Source organism: Chiloscyllium plagiosum, unplaced genomic scaffold, assembly GCF_037043375.1.
Source record: "Chiloscyllium plagiosum isolate Xiang-an unplaced genomic scaffold, Cpla_swu_hap1 HiC_scaffold_43, whole genome shotgun sequence".
NCBI lineage: Eukaryota > Metazoa > Chordata > Chondrichthyes > Orectolobiformes > Hemiscylliidae > Chiloscyllium > Chiloscyllium plagiosum.
In genome coordinates, this window is record NW_028270181.1 from 10,836,928 (window position 1) to 10,856,131 (window position 19,204).

Sequence of the window (19,204 nt, forward strand, 5' to 3'; positions counted from 1 at the left end):
AGATCTTTAGGGGACAATCACAAATGCTCTATCAAAACTCTTAATGCCTTCCGGCCAGCATTCATTGCAGTTCATCAGCGTGGGGTTGGAACTCACCCACAAATGTGTGCATTCTTAACTTCATCTGCCATTCAGAAATGATCTATAAGGTGTGCTATTTATAGGGTTGCTCAACTTCATACTGAAAGAAAGTCCACGAAACTGAAGAAGGGGCACTAGACCCAAAATGTTAACTCTGCTTTCTCTCCACAGATGCTGCCAGACCAGCTGTGTTTTTCCAGCAATTTCTGGTTTTGTTTCTGATTTCCAGCATCTGCAGTTCTTTGGTTTTTCCATTGACATGCTACTAAGTTTATTTCTGTGACAAACAACACTCTACTTGTCAGAGAATAGGAGACTAGAACTGCTGGGTCTTATTAGGTAGGAATTGAAATGTTCTTTTCAAGAAAATCAAAGTATTTATAAAAAAAGTTGGAAGAAAATTCTCAACAATTTTACGTCTCTTTTTAAAGTTCCTCGTTGCAATGCAGAGAAAGATATTTGCTACCCAAGATATAAGGGATATTGGAGTCACGTCTGAAAGCCTCAGTCAGAATCTAGATCAGCCAAATTCTCATTAACTCACAATATCACTGCACAGGTTGGATTCCTTTGGTATATCTTCCATGGTCGGCTTATGCCTGAAACATTGAGTCTCCTGCTCCTCGGATGCTGCCTGACCTGCTATGCTTTCCAGCACCATACTCTCGACTCTGATCTCCAGCATCTGCAGTCCTCACTTTCTCCTAGTTGATTATGCCTTTCATGCACCTCTAAACTCTTAATATCACACATTTCCTGCATGTCTTGGACTATAATTACTACCACTGGAGTGTCAGCGAGATTACAAGTCTCAGAGAAGGCATTTTTGTGCCTTCTTACGGGTGGCATGGTGGTTCAGTGGTTAGCACTGCTGCCTCACAGCACCAGGGACGCAGGTTGGATTCCAGCCTTGGGTGACTGTCTGTGTGGAGTTTGCACATTCTTCCCGTGTGTGTGTGGGTTTCCTCCGGGTGCTCTGGTTTCCTCCCACAATCCAAAGATGTGAAGGTTAGGTTAATTGGCCATGCTAAATTGCCCATAGGTAGGTTACTAGCCAGGGGTAAATATAGGGTCGGGGAATGGGTCTGGGTGGGTTACTCTTCGGAGGGTCGGTGTAGACTTGTTGGGCGGAAGGGCCTGTTTCCACACTGGAGGGATTCTAATTCTAACCTCCGGAGTGAGACTTAAACCTACTGAAGACCAATTGTCAAGCAAGAGTGCAACCAGCAAAGCCAGAAAGTCACACCTGGGCTTCTGATAAGAAAACAAAATCTTTTAAACTTCTCATCACACACACACAAACAACACAAAATTGAGAAGACATTGTGGTCAAAGCTACAACATCTTTTGTATGTTTGGTGAAAGCAACTTTGTTTTTTGTATTTGGACCAATCCTCACTAGCCTGTTAATAAAGCTGTGCCTGACTCACAAGTTAATGTTAGTTTTTTCCCAGTACTCAGCAATGTTTTATATATATCCCACAGTCCTGAGGTACATAAACAGGAAGATGTAAAAGAGAAGCTGGACAGAAATATTCAAGATCCTGCCAAATTGCAACAAATCCAAATAAATCTTAGGGCAATGCAATTTAAAAAGAAACAACAATTGGGGTGATGTAGACTACAGACTTCTGTATATAGGGTATAGCGACAAGTAGATTACACGGATGCACTGCTATATTACAGGACATCATGGCTGGGTTGCTATTTCATGAGCTACTGAGTGCAAAGAATTCCTATCAGGTTTTGACTCTGTAAGATGCCAGATTCACCAGATCAAAAAGACTTAAGAGTCATAGAGCTGTACAACACAGAAACAGACTCTTTGGTCTAACTCGTTCTCAAAGTAAGAAAAATACAAAGACGCCAGCAATAAATAAAATCATGAGTGATCAGTGGGATATAAATTTGGTTTCACCACAAAATAGGAGGGATTGCATCAGTTGTCCATTAAATGCTTTGTTCAAGATTCTGTTCCACTGAGTACAAAGGATCCTATTATACTGGCACTAGACAGCAGAGAGTTGTTAAAGAGATGGTTAAGCATGTCAGTACGTGACTGGCAGAGTAAACTACAGGTCAACCAAAACTTCACTTTATATGTCTCAGCTCCCAGCAGGTCCCACTTCTCTGCAACATGCGTTCTCACAGACTTACTTTGATTCCCAGTCAAACAACCTTTCACTATAGAAATCTCTCCCTCACCTCAACCCTCTGTGTCTCACTGATTCTACCAGCTCCAAACCCTTCAGTAGCCATCCCTTCACTTTCCTAAGCCTCATGCTTTCCATATATCTCTAAACCTCACCTTTGCTTTCTTCCTTTGAGATACTCCCTATAAATCTCTTTGATCAAGCTTTCAGCTATCTGACCTAATATTCCCTCCGTGGCCGGTGTCGTAGTTGGTTTCTCCTGTAAAGCACCTTCAGACATTCCATTTTGTTAAAGGCAGTATGTAAATATAAGTTGTTGCTGTAGCAGCACTGCAAAGAATGTAGTTTTACAAGATCATGAAAAGTAGATACAATTCTGTGCTTATTTTAAAAAGACCCATATAATTCTCATGGTTTCCAGCAAACATTTAAGCTTTGTATTTCACCAAACTGCACCTAAACTTATTGGGCTAAGGTGTAAGTAGGACAGACTTGCATTTATATAGCAACTGTCAAAACTCCAGAAAGACCCAATAAAGCACTTTTTACAGCCAATTCAGGGCTTGGTTTTTGAAATAGATCCACTGTTGACAAGTGCAATGTGAGGCAGACAATTGAGCATAGCAAGCACCCGTAATATGATAAAGACCAGGCTGTTGTTCCTTAGCGATGGAAGATTTTTGCAACTATCTAAAAGGGCAGAGGAGGCCTTGGTTTGACATATTATCAAGAAATGACATCTCCAACAGTATAGCAATGGAGTGTAGGTGTAGGGCTTTGGGAAAATGGAAATGTTACTTAAGTGGATTTCTTAGTTGCTTCAATAAATTTAGAGCATAGTGATGGATTTCTGCAGGTCAAAAAAAATGAATGACAAAACAAAAAATACTCTGCTGTCTAACTCCAGTTAATTAAAGCATGTATCTAGGGCATGCCACTATTAAGTCAATGTTAAACTTGTTCTGAAAATGCTGTACAACAGCCCAAGGGAAATAATGCACTACATTAATTATGCCCATTTATTCACTGTATCAAGGACTGAATTGACAAAGTTGTCCAAAGTTTGATCAGGAAAATATCATTTTCTCCAAGAAAGGAGACAATTGCTCAGTCTTCTAAGACAATGCATTTTTTGCAGAAACTAATCCAGAAAACATGGTTAAGGAAGCAGAATGGCAAATTACAGAATAATGGCTAAATAAAAAGCGGAAGACCTGCAGATGCTGTAAATCAGAAACAAAAACACAAGTTGCTTGGAAAGTTCAGCAGGTCTGGCAGCATCTGCGGAGAGAAATCTGAGTAAATGTTTCTCACTCGACCCAAAACATTAACTTTGATTGGTCTTCACAGATGCTGCCAGACCTGCTGAGCTTTTCCAGCAATCTCTATTTTTGTCCCTTTAATATACCATTGGATGCTGCAATGGAGAGCTCGTATATTGTGCCTGGTTCCTGTACCATTGCATGACAATGATGTATTGGAGTTCACTCAGAGAGTCTGAGCTGCTGTGTTAACCTGCATGTTTATATTGCATGCTGCAGCACGGAGACATAGATAATGACAGTAGGATCTCATGACCCACCACGACCTCTCACTCTTACCGCCTACCACTGGTACAATTGGAAGGATTTGCAACTTGCCGTTCAGTCTGATTGCTCGCATTATGAACACATCTTCCCTGGTTACCAAGACTTGGGGTAGGACTCAAACCTGGAGCTCCTTGCAGGGATACTATCCACTGGACCACCAAACCTCCAAAGCCCATTTTTATCTTTGGATAATTCACTATACATTACTCATTCCCATAAGTAAAACGGAGAGGCCTTACGGTCTTAACGAAAAATAACTGTTTGCAAAAATTAATCCTCAGTCGGAGTTATACAGCTTTTACATAATGGAAAGAGGCTCTTCAGCCCATCATCAAACATCTATCTATTCTAGCCCCATTTTCCAGCACTTGGCACCTCGCTTTGTACACTATGGTATTTCATGTGCTCATCTAAATAGCTGTCAAATGTCATGAGGGTTCCCAACTAGGCAGTGAGCTCCCGATACCCACCATTACCTGGGTGAAAAAAAAAATCTTTCCTCAAATCTTCTCGAAATGTCCTGCTTCTTGCCACCTGGTCATTGACCCGTCTACTAAGGCGAAAGGTTTCTGTCCATCTTTCTCCCCTTAATATGCCCCTTCGTAACACCTCAATCAGATCCTCTGTCAGTCCTCCCCACTCTCAGGGAAACAGCCTATGTAGTTTCTCTTCCTAGCTGACCTTTAGTGACGACATAATTTGACTACTCTTCTGGATGAATTGAGATTTGGAACATTATAACTAATGCATCTGCAATTTCTTTATCTACTGCTTCTAATAATCGTGGATGGGTCCTCAACACTTAACGACCTTGAGTCCTATTATTTTCTCCATTCTGTGTTATTTGAATCAAATAAATCTACTAAGTAAGCCCCGTCCCTTAACTTATCTCCCTTGTTCCACCGCATTTTGTCCTTTTCCACTAATGTAAAGCGGAAATGAAGTACCTTTCAAGTCTATCATTTCTTGATTAACCACCCTAATGGGATATGTGAGCTCACTTGACTAGACAGATGATTGTGTGATACAATGTGATGCTAACAGCATGCATTCGATTCTCGCACCATCTGGTTATCATGAAGGTCCATCCTTCCATCTCAACATTTCCCTTCACCTGAGGCATGGTGACCCTCAGGTTAAACCATCACCAGTTTTCCCTCTCTCTCTCTCTGAGAGAGCAGCCTTATTGTCCAGTAAGACTATGATGAATTTACCCACTCTGAAGTGTGGGCCAGGGCTGATCCATCGACTAGTTTTCTCTTGCCTGTTAATTTGGCACACTTTATGGAACACAAGGGATTTTTATTCTTCACCCACTAAGACTCAGTGCCAACACTGACAGCCAAATCCGTTCATGCTCGAAGGAGCTGAATATTAACAGCAGAAGACAAGTTGCAGCTATCAGTCAAACATAAAACAAGGTGAAAATAAGATGCAATAAGTTGTATTTTTAGGGGAAAAGTATGCAGCTACTCACAGGTCAAAAATGAGGTAGTGAAACCCTTCTTCTGATATGCTGTCATGGAGGCGAACTGGAAAGAAAAAATGGAATGTTTAAATTCAAATCACATGACCAAACATCTTGTGCCTGGAATGTGTCCCCCATTAAAACAGTTAACAGTAAGGAAAGAAAGTTAGTAATTTCCTGATGTGTTTTTCCAACATTAATAAAGAGCCATTTCATTCTGAACAAGCATTTAGGTATCTGACCAATCTTCCTAATTTTCCTTTCTCTCTCATTTGTTCAATCATGTTCATGGCTAGGCCTGCTCTCATGCTCTGATTGCACAGAGGGGAGTTAAAAGTCAACATTGTTAAATGCTCTGGAATCACACATAGGCCAGATCAGGTGAGGATGGTATTTTAGGACATTAGTGAACCAGATGGGCTTTCATAAAGCAACAGTGAATGTGACATTGTCACCATTAAGACCATAGGAAATTGGAACAGGAGGAGGCCATTCAGCCCCTGAGCCTGCTCCAACATTCTTCTTTCTTGCCCTTTCCCTACAATCTTCACTTCCATGGCTAATCAAGAATTTATTAAATAGGACTCGACTTGACAGAGAGAAGAAATTCCTCTTCATCTCAGTCTTAAATCGGCACCCCTTTATTCTGAGACTGTGCCCTCTGGTCCTAGGCTTTCCCATGAGGGGAGAAACTCTCTCAGTTAACATGCTAATCAATATTTTTTTAATGAATTCAAATGTTACCCATCTGCTATGGCAGGATTTGAACCCAGGTCCCCAGAACATTGGCCTGGATTACGCACTCAGTGATATTACCACTACGCCAACGCTTGAGTATCTAACTAGCCACAGGATGCCCCAATTTCATGCAGTGTAAATTGCATTTAAATAGAAAGACAATGTAGCCTGATCAAATGAAATTCCCAGTTGAAAGCAAGTACAGCTGTTTGTTTCATGTGGTTAGGACATAGTCTCTGTATCACCAGGAGAACAGAAATAAAAGCAGCACCTGTAGGAACTGTGCAAAATAGGTGACTAAATACGTTTCTGGAGGAGATCTAAGTATTTTAGTTAAGATTCAATGATAATTCTTATTTTAAACTTTTTAAAAATTTGTGAGTGTTTCTTAATTAGTAGTACCCAAGCAACAGCCTGAAAGAGGTTGAACTCAGAGGATCAATATCTTGAACTCAGCTCTGTCTGAGTATCTTAATAAACAAATATTGACAAATTCAAATAGCACAGCAAACTGTGGTTCACTTGGTAGTGTCTCATCCCTGGCAAAGATGATTTAGGTTCAAGCTCCACTCCAGCTTCCATCATACAATCTAAGACATTCTGAGAGGAGGTAAGTATTGGCTAGGAGAAGTACATTTGTCAAAATATTTCGTTCTGCCCTCATCAGGATATTTCACAAGAACACAAACTCAAGAGGCAAACAAACCAGCATTCATACTCCATGAGGGGACAATACAGAATGATTGGCAAGTTGATACTCAGGGCAAGGCCTTGACCAATCACAGTCAACCTTCCTGGTTTAAAATTTCAACAAAGCCTGGCAATTAATTGTCAATCAGAACCAACGAGTGCATGCTCCATGGCAGCGCCTCTAACAATCAATGTCCACTTGCCAACCATTTAGCACTTCCTGGCATAGAAATTAAATGCTGTACTTCCCTTAGCATTTGTACTCTTGCCATATGTACTGATGAATGCAAGACAAAGAAATTGGACAAAATATGTCTTTTTTAAAATAATACTCTCAAGGGTAATAGCACTCTGCAAAGGACTGTATTGAGGGAATATAACTAAAGTACCAAGTCACCTACCCCATCCTGACTTGGACATTTACTACAGATCCTTGATCATCGCTGGGTCAAAATCTTGGACACCATGACCCAACACCACAGGGCAGCACCCTCACTTTCTCAAGAACAACTCCAAATGGGAAATTAGTATCAGTCTTGCCAGTGATGCCCACATCCTAATGAAGAATTACTGAAAACTGGCAGCTAAATTAAAGTCATCTTATAACTTCAGGGTTCACAACTGGGTTCCCACAAGAGGTTAACGAGATTCTAGTGAATGCAATACTCAGTTTGCGAGCTGCCTTTGTGACAAAGTGTGCTACTGTGTAGAGGACATTTTGTGTGAGCCCACTCCCCTGCAGTATGAACACAGAAGGACTTTAGCACACAAGAAACTGAAAACCTTGGGGAGTGATCTTCACAACTCATGCCCACAGCGAGGAATACGCTACACAAAATTCGTGTTTCACAGCAACCCTGGTGGCACAAATACAAAGGTTAAAAGGAGACGCCACTACTTCAAGAGCTTTTCTGCTTATCGTACATTTTTTTCATGTTGGCACGTGATAGGAAGGAACATAGCCTTTCTTGGCAGCCATTGGGAAGCAGGAATGACTCGGTCCCCACTAAGTTAGCATTCAATGGTGGTAAATTGTTGCCACGGCGATAGGCAAACATTTTCCAAAAGCCAGCATCATCCAGCCTTTGAATAATGGATGGGCTGGTGAACAGCTGACTGACAAAAACCTCGACAGGCTGTGGTGCAAGCATGATTCCCCCCCCCCCCATCCAGATTTAAATCAACACGTCGCTGCAAACAATTACTGCTGCGCAAATGTCAGGCAGTGCTGAAACATGAGGCTTAAGAATGTAAATTCAGCCTGACCAAAAGAGATTCTCAGTGGAGAGCAAATATAACAGTGAGATTGGTGTGTTAAGAACACGTCTCTGCATCTGCAGGAAGCCAGAGAACAGAAATGAAAGCAAGAACTGCACCACAGGTTACCAAATAAGTGTCTGGAGGAGAGGTAAGTGTTCCGGGCAGGATTCAATTTGCTTTTATATTAAACTCTTCCTCCCCCGTACTTTGTAACCTAAGAATGAAATGGAACAATTTACAAATTCTGTTCTCATTTCAGATATCAGGCGTTTGCCATGAAGATATAAGACACTGGAGCAGGAGTAGGCTGTTTGGTCTTCCCAAGCTTGCTCTGCTGGTCAATAAGATCCTAAGAAGGGTTACACCCAAAACGTTGACTTCTGCCTGGCTTGCTGTGTTCTTCCAGTCTCCTGCTTGTCTATGTTCAAGAAGATTCCCCTTTCAATCAAAAATCAGGATGCATTAATGGCTGGATCAGACAATGACATAGCCATAACTGCTCTCTGAAGCACAAAATTCCAAAGATACATTTCTTTCTCATCTCCATCTTAAATCAGTGATTTCTTAATTTGAAACCCTCTTAGATTCGCAGATTGTTGTAAAATTGACTATCAATTTTTGACTTCCAGTCACTGATTTTTAATATTTAATACCTTCTACAGACCAGAGTTCTTTCAGAACTTTTTTTTAAACACTGACTGAAGTTTTCCACAGTGATCACCTCACCAGGGTGAGCCAGGTTAATGAAATCATCGATAAACAAGACTTAGCCTGAACTGAAATTAACACAGCATGAAAATGACTGAAACTAGGCATTCAGATCTGTATCTCCCTGTTTACACGTTTCTGTAAATTTCATATATTAGGCTGGAAAACTCGCCTGCCAATTATCTAGCTGGGAATAAGCAATGAAGCCAGCCATTGAGACACACAAATGAACCATGTCTCAGGCATGTGATTTTGGGAAAAGCAGAGAGAAAAAGTGGATTTGTAACAGTGGAACTTGAAAACTGTATTTCTTTCTAATTTCTCTTCGCCTCTCAAAAGATAATAGCCAGTAAATCACAGAAACATCCATTCACCAAGAATGCAAAGATATCTACAAAATTTCCAACTGCTTAAGGAAATAAGTAATCAATTAAACAACATGGTCGCATCTTAAAGCCTAACATCTCAAGGACTCAACGGAATGTTAAGTTGCTGATGCGGAATAAATTTCCCAACTGATCACCATCCTTTTCTCACACAGTACAAATTGTTACTGCCTTTGAAATTTGCAATCACACAACACCAGGTTATAGTCCAACAGGTTTAATTGGAAGCACACTAGCTTTCGGAGCGACGCTCCTTCATCAGGTGATTGTCAGGAGCGTCGCTCCGAAAGCTAGTGTGCTTCCAATTAAACTTGTTGGACTATAACCTGGTGTTGTGTGATTTTTAACTTTGTACACCCCAGTCCAACACCGGCATCTCCGAATTTTGAAATTTGCTGTATCTGTCGTAAAGTGGAAGGTAAAAAGATTTGCCAACAAGGTGTTGACTCTGAACTGCTCTCTGAGCAATTAGGGACAGACAATAAATGCTTGCTTTTAGGGTCATAGAGACGTACAGCACTGAAACAGACCCTTCGGTCCAACTCATCCATGCTGACCAGATACCTTAACCTAATCTAGTCCCATTTCCCAGCATTTGGCCCATATCCCTCTAAACCCTTCCTATTCATATACCCATTCAGATTATTTTTATTTTGCTTTGTTGTAATTGTACCAGCCTCCACCACTTCCTCTGGCAGCTCATTCCATATACGCACTACCCATTGCACGAAGAAGTTGCCCCTTTGATCCCTTTTAAATTTTTCCCCTCTCACCCTAAACCTACGTCCTCTAGCTCTGGATTCTCCAGCCCAGGGAAAAGATCTTGTTCACATACCCTATCCATGCCCCTTATGATTTTATAAACCTCTATAAGGTCACCGCTCAGTCTCCAACGTCCAGGGAAAACAATCCCAGCCTTTTTAGCCTCTCCCGATAGCTCAAATCCTCCAACCCTGGCAACATCCTTGTAAATCTTTTCTGAGCCTTTTCAAGCTTCACTGAATGAATAAAAAAATCTCTTCTGTGTTCCCAGAAATTTAACCAAAGTGCTGAAAATATATTTTGAGAAAATTAAGGAACATACTACAGCCTTCTGAATTGGGAAATTGTAATGTAATAACATTCTAAAATAACACTTTTCATGCACAATAGTTAAGCATCATTTGAAGATGCAAAGGCATTTTGGGGTCCCAGGTTTAGGCCAGTGAGACCTGGTCCGATTTGGAGACATTAGCCAATCTATTTGCTTTGTAAATGATCCTCCCATTTAAGGGGTGTATCAATTACTTCTGTGGTTGAACTCCAAAAAATAGTAGATTGATTGTGTGTTGTGAGAGGTCTGTAGGGTTTTGTAATGCATCAATATACTTGCCTCTGAGTATAATGTGAAAAATGTAACAGAACTTTAGATCATTTGTTTTCTTGATGAAATTGAAAAAATGTCAGTGAATAAATTTTAAAAGCTTAAATTTGGGGAAGCTTTTAATATTTAGGTATTACATTTTGCTTCAGGAGAATCTGACAATTGGATGATTCCAGTTCAATGCCTGAACCGATTTCTCTGGCAATGGCATTTTAAAGTATAAATGGGCTGATTTGGGAGCCCTTCCCAGAGTTGGGAGCTTCCTGATCAGTGACAAAGGCAGACAGCAGCCATTTTGGGGTCTGCCACGGCTTTACTGATGAGGGCAGGCAGTTCATAGAAGGTGAAGAAGGATAAAGATGGTATGAATGGTCACGGATGTCAGCTTGACGTTAGAGCCCAGAATCAACCCTCCAACTTGGCACTGCCTTCTTGACCTGTTCTACCTGTCGATCTACCTTCCCAGTGACCTACTCCACCCTCCCCTCCGACCTATCACTATCACCCCCAATCTGCATCTACCCAGCTACCTTCCCCTGACGTCACCCTCCTCTTTATATCTCAGCCCCCTTTCCCATTCCCCCTCCATTGCTAATGAAGGGCTTATGCCTGAAATGTCAATTCTACTACTCCTTGGATGCTGCCTGACCTGCAGTGCTTTTCCATCGCCACACTTTTCGAGTTAAGCCAGGAAGGGTGGAGCCCACTTTATTCACAACACAAAACAGATGATAACAGATTCTCTTCGTGGTTAACCGTGATGGCATGCATTAATGTTGTTCAACATCGTTCAGCAAAGAATTTAGTTCGGTTCCAAATAGGTCCTGAACAAAGATACAAGGACATTACAGGGTTATTAATTAACAACCAACAGTTTTATGCTCGCCTCAATCCCTCAGACCCTTTCAAAATTGCAAATTATCCCTGAGGTAGCAAGCTCCAGGTCATCCCTTAAGAGTGCAACTTTCAAATAGTAATTCCAGCCCACAATCTCAAAAAGTAATTACGAACACACCCTCCACTCATTATCCTAAGAATTTAAAAGTAATGACTGTCTGCAGATGGCTTTATTTTTCTCAATACAAATTTTAAATTGCACCTCTCTTCAATTCTCTAATTGGAGCTTTTTTTTTAACAAGTTAAAATGAAACCTTTGCATCAAGAGTATTATCACCACCTTACTTATGTTTTAACTTCAGTGAAAAGCCGAGTAATTACACCTGAGTTTTTGATGAAACACGATATGGAGAATCAGAACACTGATATTATATACAAAAGAGATTTAATTAGTCAGCTGCTAAAGCTATAACATAGCCACAAAGGTTACAAATAGTAAATGGATTGAACAACTTATTACAGCAGTTTACAGGTTTCTTAAACCAGGGATATCTTAAATTGCTTTTGGAGAGGTGTGCGAAATAACGATTTGCATTTATATAGTGCCCTTTATGACTTCAGCAGCTTACAGCCAATGCAGTAATTTCGAAGTATGGGGTAAAGTCAGAAATATAGCAGCCAATTTGTACACAGCAAACTCCCACAGCACTTGGCCCTTGCAGGAAAACAGAGAAAGGAACCATTTGCGAGTCAGCATTTTCCCAAATTTGATTTATACTGTTCTGAGTTCAGTTATTTTATGGATTTAAGGAATTACCTCGGGTTAGCTCCAGAGACGTACTAAGGGAGGCTGTACTCTCTGAAAAGCTGACTTTTCAATGCAACAATGCTCAAGTAAACAAGAGGTTTTCCCTGTACTTTAACCAACTGTAATCCTTAAACGATGCATTAAACCCAGAGAATACACTGTGAAATCTAGCAGTGCATAAATTCTGTGCTTTATTTGCTTTAATAAAACATTCAAAATTACTCCATTGATTGTCAAGCTTTCTGAGAGATTCAAGACATGATAAGACTCCATGTAAATGCTAGTTCCTCCTTCAGCATATTATTATCTCTTGCTGGCAGAATAATATAGTTCTTGTTCTATAAATATATTGCCTCCATTATTGTTAAACAGTGTAATATCTGATTTTATTCTGAGCAAAGATGATTTTTCATACTGAGCAGCCATTAACACATCCTTTATTCCATATTTATGCCACAATTACAGTAATATTCATAGTATTTCAAGCACAGAAACAGGCCACTCATCCATTAGATCCATTCTGGAGCCTCCTCCCAAACATCTTCATTTGACCCCATCAATGTTGTCTTCTATACCTTTCCCCTTAATGTGTTCAAATGGCATTATGAAAAAGAGGCCTCACTGGTTTATCTTGAATTTAACAAATAGTGCAAAACCCACTCTACTGTCCATCATTTGATTTTGCTCTGGCATATTGAAATTACAATGGTTTCAGTGGTGGTACTCTCTCTCTTAAAACTGTAAGAAATAGGAATAGGAGTAGACCATGTGGCTCCTTGAACCTGTGCTGCCATTTTATGCTGATTCAATATTAGTCACGTCCACTTTCCTGCCCTTTCCCTGTAACCTTTAATTGTTCTACTGATCCAGAATCTGCCTATCTCAGCCTTAAAATCATACGAGGACTCTGCCCCCACAGCTCTCTGTGGCAAGGAGTTCCAAAGACTCTCAATCCTCAGAGAAGAAATTCCTCCTCATCTCAGTCTTGAATCGGAGCCCCTTTATTCGGAGACTAAACACTCTGATCCCAGACTCTCCCATGAGGGGAAATGTTCTCAGCTTGTAACCTGTTGCACCCTTAAAGAATCCTCAGAAGGTCTGGCAGCATCTGTGGAGAAAAAACAGAGTCAATGTTTCATGTCCAGTGACCCTTCTTCCGAACTGAAACATTAACTCAGCTTTCTTGCCTCAGATGCTGCCAGACCTTCTGAGCTTCTCCAGCTATTTCTGTTAATGAGATCACTTTTCCAGTGTTCCAACTTGTTTAAACTTTGTTCCCAAGACTTCCCTACTCTTATTCTCAAATAAGAGGCCAACATTCCATTAGCCTTCCTGATTACCTGCTGTCCCTGTGTGCTAGCTTTCTGGGTTCCTTCTCTCTGTCCAGATATCCTCTGTGATTACCAGCATTTCACAGACATCACTGTATTCATCATGTCAAATATGAAGTCTCTGCATCAACGTATCATCCTCAAACACTTTCACCAACTCCAATTAGGGCCCATCACCAAGAACATCCTCTCCCCACCTCTCTCTGCCTTCTGCAAGGACCGTTTCCTTTGCCAGTCCTTGGTTCACACCACTCTCTCCACTAACCTCCCCAGTACCTTCTCCTGCAATTGGAAAATATGCAAAACCTGCCAATACACCACCCCTCTCACCCTCATCCAGGGCCCAAACAGATCTTCTAGGTGAGACAGAGGTTCACCTGCCTCTCTTCCAATCAAGTTTACTGGAGCTGGTGCTCCCAACATGGTGTTCTCTACATCAGTGAGACCAAATGTAAACTCAGGGCACATTTTGCCGAGTGGGGCTGACCTGACCTCTCAGTCACCGCTCAATTTAATTCCCCTTCCCACTCCCTTTCCAACATGACCACCCTCGGACTCCTCCATTGCCACAACGAATCAGGCCACAAATTGGAGGACAACGCCTCATCTTCCACCTGTGCAGCCTACAGCCTGAGGACTCAACATTGAGTTCTCCAATTTCAAATAACCTTCCTGTTGCAAACTCCCTTCCCAGCCCCTCCCACTCCCTTCCATTCCTTTGACTGACCATTCCTTCTAGCCACCACCTGGATTCATTCCTCCCATCAACCAACCACATTATACCTTCTACTTGTTTAACCTATCCCTATCTCACCTTCCCGCACCTCTCCCCACCCGAACCCACCCCCAGCCCCTTTTATCTGCAGTTCCCCTTACACCCATCCCCAGTCCTGAAGAAGGCTGATACCCAAAATGTTGACTTCTCCACCTCCTGATGCTGCCTGGCTTGCTGTCTTCTTCCAGCCGCCTGCTTGTCTACCTTAGATTCCTGCATCTGCAGTTTTTTTTTGTCTCTAACTATGTCAAATATGAAGACAGCTTTAGGAACTAAAATCCTACGAGATTGTGTTAAATTCACTGGGGATCGAGGTTGGGCTAGGAGGACGTAGAACAAATATTACAAACATTTTTCAGTCAGATTTCCAACTTCATTAATGATGGCACCTAATAATTCAGGCGCAATGTGATTCTTCTTACACTAAAGATGTTCTTGGTGTTTCTCTGGAGAAGACAGAGTGAGGCAATTTTTCCGAGCAATAATTTACCTTTCAAGTTATTGCAACCATCGAAGGAAATATTTGCATCAGGTAGCAGCAAAGTCAGCAATACTGAAAACCTGGCAGCTAGAAAGATTTATCTTCAATAATAAACATTCCTACTGTGTATTTCCAATTCATTAAAATGAAAGGTTCTGACACAAATGAGATCCAACATTGGAACACTGAGGGCATCTCACTCTGCAGAAGTTTCACTTCATTCATTCCTGGGCTTAAAAGGAATTGTCAGTGAGATAGCTGATGCATTAATTTTACTTTTCCAAAATTCCTTAAATTTGGGAAGTTCTGTTAGATTGAGAAATAGGGACAAAATACTTTTATTCAGAAAAGGAGGGAGACAAAATGCATGAAACTACAGTCATCTTGATGTCTGTCATAGGGAAGATGTTGGAAGCTATTATTAAAGAGATTCTGGAAGGACACTGGGAGAAGTTCAAGGTCATCAGGCAGAGTCAACATGGTTTTATGAAGATGAAATTTAACCAGTTTTTAAGAAAGCAACATTTACTGTAGATAAAGAGGAAAAAGCGGATGTACCTTTTCACTGGGGATTGAGGTTGGGCAAGGAGGATGTGGAACAAATAATACAAACATTTTTCAGTCAGATGGGATTTGATCAGATTCCACATCAAAGATTATTGCAGAACAAAAATAGCTCATGATGTAGGGTGCAACATTTTGGCTTGGACAGAAGATTGGCTGGCTACCAGAAAATAGAGAATCAGCATAAAAAGGCCTTTTTTTTTGGTTGGTAAGATGTAATGGGTGTGCGACAGAGATCAAGATTGGGGCCTTAACACTTTATGGATGCTGCTAGACCTGCTGAGTTTCTCCAGCAATTTGTTGTTGAACAGCCTTAAGGGGCAAGTTCCCTTAATTATTTGACTTCAGCTGCTTTCTCCAGAACTCATTTATTTTTTGTTTTGAAACCACAAGAGTCCCTCCAACATGAGCGTTTTTTTGTTTTCTTACACTACCACTGCATCAAGAGGGCCCAACAACAATGCTTATATTTTTCCCCAAGTCACCCATGGCTGTGTATAATTCTTTTTTTAAAACAGTGACACAATAAAAAGATACCATGTGTATATACTTTATTCTCCATTTTTTTCCACCACCCACGTGGCCAATTGAACATGAACAAGCAAAGCCTGTTAAGGGCAATTCTGTCATTAGAATATGATGGAGGGTTTAGGGAGAGAAGGAGGGGACAGAATTAAATTGGAGTTGGAGGGGGAAATAAACCTCGTGGTTCCCATCTCTCGCTAAAAAGATGGTGCTCGCTTTCCAATAACACCTGGGCTTGAACATAACTGTGGAAGAGGGGCAGGTAGTCAGCAGAGATAACCCCTTCCATTGCCCACTGCAGTCTCTCAATAAAGAGCTCCAGTTAGGCAGGCCATTGCCTGTTACCAAGGAAACCCATACTCAACAAGCTCCAAAAAGAGATTCATTAGTGATTCTCGGTAGGGGTTATCACACTCAGTATCGCTGTTGTTTTGCTTTTAAGCATCTTTATATTGTTCTACTCACCAATGTCTGGTCTAGTCTGACACTCATGTTCACTTTTTCCTCCATAACTCCCTATGTAACCCATCAGGAGTTGTATGTATCTTTAAAATTTTTTCAGAGGATATTTTGCTTGGTCAATTTTGTTGTCTACCTAATCGCTAATAGTGCTGAGTTGTCATTCTGAACTGCATTAAAAGTCACACAACACCAGATTATAATCCAACAGGTTTATTTGAGAGTACAAGTTTTTGGAACACTGCTCCTTTGTCAGGTAGCTAGCAGGGCAGGATAACAGAACACAGAATTTATAGTAAAAGATCAAAGTGTCATACAACTGATGCAATGTATTGAACAAACCTAGATTGCTGTTATGTCTTTAATCAGTTAGAATGGGGATGCAGGTTTTGATTGATTAATATAGAAATCCTAGAATTTCTTTTAAGTCATAGCCCCGAGATAACTTAAGGTTTTATCATTATAAAAAAAAGTGACATCTCAGCTCAGACAATGCATTAAAGGTGTACTACAGTCTAAATAATCAAGGTACACCCACATGCCCGTTACAGAGGGAGTTCCAGGACTTTGACACAGTGAGAGTGAAGCATGTTGATATAATTCCAAGTCAGGATTGTGTATGATTGTAGGTGGTGCTTCCAAGCATCTGTTGCCCTTGTTATTCAATGTAGTAGTTATGGGATTGGAAGGTGCTGTCTAAAGAGCTTTGGTGAATTGCTGCAGTGCCTACTGTGGATGGTGCACACTGCTGCCACTGTGTTGAAAGTGGCAGAAGAATTAGTGGATGTGGTGTCAATCAAGTGGATTGCTCTATCCTGGCAGATGGCAAGCTTCTTGAGTGCAGTTGGAACTGCACCCACCCAGGCAAGTGAGGAATATTCCATCACAGTCCTGACTTGGGCCTTGTAGATGGTGGGTAGGCTTTGGGGAGTTAGAGGTGGTTAATGGTTAAAAACAAAAGAAAAATCACGGTGATTTGGTGATGGGAGAAATAACCTTTCAGTTGTGTGTGATATCACTTGCAGATATTAGGGAAAAAACACAGATCCAGATATTTTAAAAAATCAGTACGTCCTTTTTCCACAATTTGTGTCAGAGTGTCTTTGGAGAGGGAGCATGAGGGGTCCACTCATACACTTGATGCATTTAGACAGAGATGTGCACTGAGGTTGGGGGTGGGGCTTACTGTGGTTTATTTCCCCCTGCAAATCCATTTTGCCCTTTTCCACTCTCCCTACCTCCCCCTCACCTTTTGCTGGCTTGCATTGCCGTAATGGGCTTTGCATGCAAATATTCATTTGGCTCCCTGGATCATTTACTGGTGGTGGTTAGTAGATAAGCCTCAAAACAAAGAACAGTCACAGTAATTTAGTGATAGAAGAAACATTTGGTTATGTGTCATAATACATGTAAATATCTGACTGGCTACACATGGGCGACTACTGCTGGTGGTTAATAATTAAAATTTAAAAAAATACAAAAATATCACAGTGATTTGGTGATGGGGAAATAAAAACCATTCAGTTGTAAGACCACTTCTGGATATTTAAAAAGAAGGAAAAATAAAAGCAGACCCAGGAACGACTCCTGTGTTGCAGTGGTAGAGTCCCCAACTCTGGGCCAGACAGATTTGGGTACAAGCCCTGCCTGGCCCAGAGGTGTGCAATAAAATCTCTGAGCATGTTCATTAGACAATACCTAAATTGTGATAATCTGACATTCTTTATAAATAAAAGGGCAAACCTAGCATTTAGTGATGGAAAAAAAAACAAACATTCAGTTGTGTGCACAAAGAGGAAAAATATAAAAATAAAGCAAAGAATGTCTGTTTCAGGCTGGGACTAGCCGATGAACGCCATGAGTAATCACTCTATTTTGGTGTTCAATGATGTTCTTTTCCAGTTAGGAATTCCCAGTTATGACAGTGGGGAGAGTGTATTTGAGCTTAGGTGGTGAAGTGAGAGACAAAGAACAACAAATCCGTTCATCACGAGTGCTTTCAGTGTGTGTTCCCAGTTTGGTGAGGAATTAAGTACTAACTGTGGCCTCTGACTCCATTTCCTTCATCCTTTTTACAAAAAATTCCACCTCAGAAGTCTGGAACCCGGTCACACTATATGTTAAAGACCCAGCCAGTTCTGTACTCTTTGAAAGCATTATCTTCATACATTCCTCCAGCACAAATTTAATTTCAAAGCAGACAGCAGATTTAATTTTGTTATCTTTTTCAGCAAAGCACCATTACAGTGTAATCCTGTTAATTCTAAGTTACTTAATCTCAAGCGATCTGTCTTGATTTCTGCTGTGCATTTGTGGTTTGCTGTAATGGTTTCTTTCCAAATAGCATCTTATCAGTCACAACAACTGCAAATTGTATTTATTTAGCACCTTTAAACATAGGAGTAAGGAACGTTGCAGGAGCATCAACAAACATAACCTTAGGTATGCGGACCAGTTGGCAGGAGTATTCACTGACATCTTTAACCTCTGCTTACTACAATTTGAAGTCCCCACGTGCTTCAAGAAAATCAGGATTATCCCAGTGCCAAAGGGGAATCATAAAGCGTGCCTCAATGACTACTGCCCAGTGGCTCTGACCTCCAGAATTATGAAGTGCTTCAACAGGATAGTCATAGCTCATATCAACCCCAGCCTACCAAACCACCTTGATCCTTTGCAATTCGTCTACCTTTGCAACAGGTCCACGACAGACATCATCTCCCTAGTCCTACACTCATCCCTAGAACATCTGGATAATAAGGATACCTGCATCCACCTCCTACTTATTGACAACAGCTCTGCCTTCAACACCACAATTCCAAAAAAACTCATCGCCAAACTCTAGGACCTAGGTCTCTGCCTCCTCACTCTGTAACTAGATTCTCCACTTCCTGACCAACAGACCGCAGTCAGTAAGAACAGACGCTAACTTCTCCTCCAAAATAATTTTCAACACCAGCCCCCCCCCCCAAAGATTGTGTAATCAGC

At 41.1% G+C, this 19,204-nt stretch overlaps 1 protein-coding gene across 3 annotated transcripts in view; it reads right to left on the reverse strand.

Annotated features, from left to right (window-relative positions):
- Positions 1-19,204, reverse strand: part of camk2g2 (calcium/calmodulin-dependent protein kinase (CaM kinase) II gamma 2) — a 353,326-nt gene that overhangs the window by 158,877 nt on the left and 175,245 nt on the right. For all 3 annotated transcript variants that reach the window (XM_087982388.1, XM_043679072.2, XM_043679073.2), the window contains exon 4: positions 5,301-5,355. In XM_087982388.1, coding sequence (XP_087838514.1) covers positions 5,301-5,355 — 55 coding nt within the window. The remainder of the gene's footprint in view (positions 1-5,300; positions 5,356-19,204) is intronic.